The sequence below is a fragment of the Mandrillus leucophaeus genome, unplaced genomic scaffold (assembly GCF_000951045.1).
Source record: "Mandrillus leucophaeus isolate KB7577 unplaced genomic scaffold, Mleu.le_1.0 Scaffold401, whole genome shotgun sequence".
NCBI classification, from domain to species: domain Eukaryota; kingdom Metazoa; phylum Chordata; class Mammalia; order Primates; family Cercopithecidae; genus Mandrillus; species Mandrillus leucophaeus.
Window position 1 is genome coordinate 1,817,043 of NW_012104266.1, and position 5,049 is coordinate 1,822,091.

At 49.3% G+C, this 5,049-nt stretch overlaps 1 protein-coding gene across 1 annotated transcript in view; it reads left to right on the plus strand.

Moving 5' to 3' along the window:
• Window positions 1-5,049, plus strand: part of ACRC (acidic repeat containing) — a 46,193-nt gene continuing 41,144 nt past the window's right edge. The window contains exons 1-2 of the mRNA XM_011992072.1: window positions 1-516; window positions 2,877-2,937. Coding sequence (XP_011847462.1) covers window positions 2,879-2,937 — 59 coding nt within the window. The 5' untranslated portion in view covers window positions 1-516; window positions 2,877-2,878. The remainder of the gene's footprint in view (window positions 517-2,876; window positions 2,938-5,049) is intronic.

Consider the following 5,049-nt stretch of genomic DNA (forward strand, 5'->3'; position numbering starts at 1 on the left):
CCCCTCCCCCCGCACCCTCCCCCAGTGTTCGCAATAACGCACTTAGAGGTCTGGACAATTCAAGTAGGGAACAAGGCTCGCTTATCCAAGTAACCGCAGGATAAAAGTTTGTTAGGAAGGATTTCACATGGTTTCTCTTTATCAGAAAGTTGTTAGGGACTTTTAATCACAGAATTGGCCTCGGGTGCCCACGCTCTAGTATTGAAATGGCGCTTTTGGGACAAATAAGCAACATCCGTGGGAGTGGAAAGCAATAGACCAGATTCCGGAAGCATTACAGCTAGGCGCCAAGTTCACAGGCGCGAAGTTCAAATTTGCCTCGTGACCACACTGTGATAGGTGGGTACAGGGGAGCGCGGGAGGGCACACGTGAGTTCCTACCGCCCCCTAGGTCTGGGCACTATAAAAGGGCCTGCGCCTGGCGTTGTTCATCGCAGTTGCTCGGGATCTTTGCACATACTCCACAGGCCGTTGGAGGTGAGCTGCTGCCGGCCACGCCAGAGGCTGCAACACCAGGTAGGTGACTGGCTGGTCGGACTCAAATGGGTGCTGAAGTGGTCCAGAGGTTAATCCTAATTGAGTGACTTAATTGAAATCAGGACCACTGTATACCTTGGACTCTGGTTGCCCATATAGGCCTGAGGTGGGAGTAGAGGAAGTGGCAGCGTGGGGAGAAGTGGAGGCGCCAGTAGTGGCGTTGGGGGAGGTGAGGGGCGCTGGTGGTGGTGTAGGACCATATGGTTGCGCCAGTGGCTGCGTTGGGAGAAGTGGGCCGCCAGTGGCACCAGTGGGAGATGGGGATGCCAGTGGTGGCGCCAGTGGCGGCGTTGCAGGAAGTGGGGCTGGTGGCGGCGTTGAAGGTGGGGGTGACAGTGGTGGCACAGAAGGAGATATTGGTGCCAGTGGTGGGTGGGGAGAAGTGGGGGCACCAGTGGCGGCGTTGGGGGAAGTGGGGGCGCTGGCGGTGTAGGAGCAAGTGGTGGCGCCAGTGGCGGTGTGGGGAGAAGTGGGGGCACCACTGGCAGCCTTTGGGGAAGTGGGAGTGCTGGTGGCCGCGTAGGAGCATGTGGTGGCGCCAGTGGCTGCGTAGGAATACGTGGCACCGGTGGCGGTGTGGGGAGAAGTGGGGGCGCTGGTTGCGGTATTGGGGGAGGTGGGAGCGCCAGTGGTGGTGTAGGAACAGGTGGTGTTCCTAGTGGCGGGTGGGGAGAAGTAGGGGTGCCAGTGGCAGCGTTGGGGGAGGTGGGGGCGCCGGTGGTGGCCTAGGAATAGTTGGTGGCGTCGATGGTGGCATAGGAGCATATAGTAGCACTGGCGGCGTGGGGAGAAGTGGAAGTGCCGGTGGCCGCATTGAAGGTGGGGGTGCCAATGGCGACATTGGGGGAAGTGGGGGTTCTGGTGACGGCATAGAATCACTTAGTGGTGGCGGAAGTGGCCTAGGAGCACGTGGTGGTGCTGGTGGGCGTGGGGAGAAGTGGGGACGCCGGTGGCGGCATTGGAGGTGGGGGTGCCAGTGGCAGCATGGGGAGAAGCGGGGACGCCCGTGGAGGCGTTGGGGGAGGTGGGGGCACCAGTGGCGGCGTAGGAGCAGGTGGGGGTGCCAGTGACCGTGGGGAGAAATAGGGGTGCCCGTTGCAGCATTGGGGGAAGGTGGAGGGGGCAGTGTTGGCCATGGGGGGAGGTGGGAGCCAGTGGTTGTGGGTAGGGGATGTGTGTGTGTGGGGGGGGTCGAAGTCTCATTGGCTGAGGACTGAGTGGTGGTGGGAGACAGGAGTGGGGTAGGGCAGAAGTTGGATAGAGGTGTGGGGGGAGTGGAAGCCTGCTTGGAAAACCGGTTGGAAGCAGTTGAACGTGGCTGGAGGTGGCTGGAGGTGCGAGTGTGGGGGAAGGGTGGTTGGATTGAGGCCTGATTGGTGGAAGACTGAGGCGAGAACATGGTGGGGGTAGGGTCCAGACCTGATAGGAGGAAGGAGTTGGGGAGGGGCAAGGCCTGTTTGGTGGAAGATTGACTGGAGGCTGGAGGCAGGAATAGGGAGCGGGAAGCGGGTGGCCGGATTCATGTAAGACCAGTGAGAAGCCAGAGTGGCGGGGGGGTAAGAGGGCAGTGGAGATTGGGCAGAAGGAGGAAGGTGATGAGGGGGCGGTGGTAGCCTATTCTGGGTAAGATTGACAGTGGGGAGTAGAGGTGGGGGAAGAGGTTGACAACCGGTAGGTGGGAGACTTCCTTGGAGTGGGAGTAGGGGACTGAAGGTGTAGGGAGGTGGAGGGCCAGTGGGATGTGGGGGTGGTCGAGCCCTGGTACATGGCAGACTGGCAAGTTGAGGTGGAAGTGGAGGGAGTGGGAAGTGGGGGCGCATGGAGGGTGGGAAGGGATTGGGGTGGTAGAGGCCTGAGTGGGAAAAGTTTGCAATAAAACAAATTTAAATACTTTTCATTTTGCAGAGCAAAGTTTCGGCTTTAAGGTGGGGAAGATACCCAAAGATAAATGCAGAATGTGAGATGTCTCTGGTTTTGAGTTCTGGCTTTTTTTTTTTTTTTTTTTTTTGAGATGGAGTCTAGCTCTGTTGCCCAGGCTGGAGTGCAGTGGCACAATCTTGGCTCACTGCAAGCTCTGCCTCCCGGGTTCACGCCATTCTCCTGCCTCATGAGGCCTCTTGAGTAGCTAGGACTACAGGCGCCCACCACCACACCCGGCTAAATTTTTTGTATTTTTAGTAGAGACGGGGTTTCACCGTCTTAGCCAGGATGGTCTCGATCTCCCGACCTCGTGATCTGCCCGCCTCGGCCTCCCAAAGTGCTGGGATTACAGACGTGAGCCACTGTGTCCGGCCGAGTTCTGGCTTTCTTAAGAAAGTGTATCTTTGTCTTCACTACAGACATGGATGGGTACAAAGAAGAGCTGCCCCGTTTGCAAGACCCAGAGGAGGACGAGGATTGGTGAGATTTGGAAAGTTATGTTTTCTTTTAGTTTAGTCTTAACTGTATTGGCAGAACAGCTTTCTCGATAAGTATATTTATTTCCTTTAGTATCTGTAGAGCGTATAACTTGGTTTGTCATAAAATGAGAATTGTAAAGAAGGATTTTACAAACTAGGAGTCCAGCCTCCTATAAAATTTATGAATCCGCTATATAATTTCTCTGTTAGTGGCCAGGAAATGATGACACTTGAGGCAACAGTGCATCTTTGAATATATGTGGTTTCTAGAAAGTTCTTCATTCTGATGCAATTAAAACCTGTTGTTCCACGCCAGTATCGATAGTGCTGCCCTCTAGAGGTACACAAGTATTTTTCTTCTCCATGATAACACAGGGTGTTTTTGTTTTAAATTTTTTTATGGAGATGCACCCTGAACCAATAAAGGTTCAGAGAGCTTCCAACATGAGGTATTTTTGTGTGTGTGTGAGAGACAGGGTCTGCTCTGTTGCCCAGGTTGGAGTGCAGTGATGTGATCAGGAGCTATTTTTAAGATAGCTGCCTGTCTCTAAGTTTTTTCTCTTTTGGAACACTACCCTGTTTTCTTCCCTCACAGATCCGCATTTAAGGGTATGATATGGGGGAAGGTACAAACCAGCAGAAAGTCTGGAAATAGACCTAAGTACATAAGAAAATTTACTAAACAAGAAAAACGACATTTCAAATCAATGGGGAAAAATATGGATTAGTCAACAAACCATTTGAGGATAACTGGCTAACCATCTGGAAAAAAATGAGACTTGGGTTTTTGCTTTATTATTCCTTATGCCAAAATAAATTACAAATGGATCAAATATTTTAAAATAAAAAATGAAACCATTAAAGTGTTAGAAAACAATAGATGGATTTTGTTTCCAATAGTTTTGGAGTAGAAAGGTCTAAGTTTGATATCAAACAAAATATATGGTAAATAAACTGGAAAAAATATTTGTATTACATATATAAAGGGCTATTTTCCTTAACAAAAAGCTTTCTATAAATCAGTAATTTAGAAAAAGGTGAACAAACGCATGGAACATGACAAAGAATATTAGAAGGTAGCTGTCTAGGAAAAAAAAAATAGAAACGGACCTCAGACATTAAAATTTTCAGCTTTGGCCGGGCACACTTTGGGAGGCAGATGCGGGCAGATCACTTGAGTCCTGAGACCAGCCTGGGCAAGATAGTGAAACTCCGCCTCTACAAAAAATAAAAAAATTAGCTGGGCATGGCGGCCGCACCTGTAGTCCCAGCTACTCAGGAGGCTCAGGTGGGAGAATCACCTGAGCCTGGGAAGTCGAGGCAACAGTGAGCCGAGATTGCGCCACTGCACTGCAGCCTCCGCAACCCAAGTGAGACCCTCTCTCCAAAAAAAAAAAAAAAAAAAAAAAAAATCAGCTTTTAATTATATTGCTTCTCATTAAGTAAGTGATAACTTTTAATTATATTGCTTCTCATTAAAGGAATGATACATCTTATTATTTATTTTTTTCTCCCACTTGGAAAAGTAAAGAAATGATAACTTTTAAAATAAGATGCCATTTTTTATAAATTTGCAAAAAGTTTGATGATACCCAGTGTTGTCAATTTATAGGAAAACAGAAAATCTCCTACACTCTTTGTGGGAATATATATTTGGTATAACGTTTCTGGAGGGCTGTCTGGCAGTATCACATTTTAAATGCCCATGTCCTTTGAAATAGCAGTTCCACTACTGAGACTTTTTCTTTTAAAATAATTTTATTTAATTTATTGATACTTGTACTCCCATATACATGAGTGCATAAATGTGATTATATCATACATGTAATTCAGTAATTGTAATTCAGTCCTATTTTTTCTTGACTTCCCCCCCCCCCTTCTCCCATGGCCTTTCTCCCTGTAACCCATGCTAAATATTTATGTAGCTAGCCTTCTATACTTTTCTCCATGTTCATGTAATCATATATAGACATTTACAGGTTATTTTGGTCTTTGTTCACTTTTGTGAAAGAAGGATATATGGGCCGGGCGCGGTGGCTCAAGCCTGTAATCCCAGCACTTTGGGAGGCCGAGACGGGCGGATCACGAGGTCAGGAGATCGAGACCATCCTGG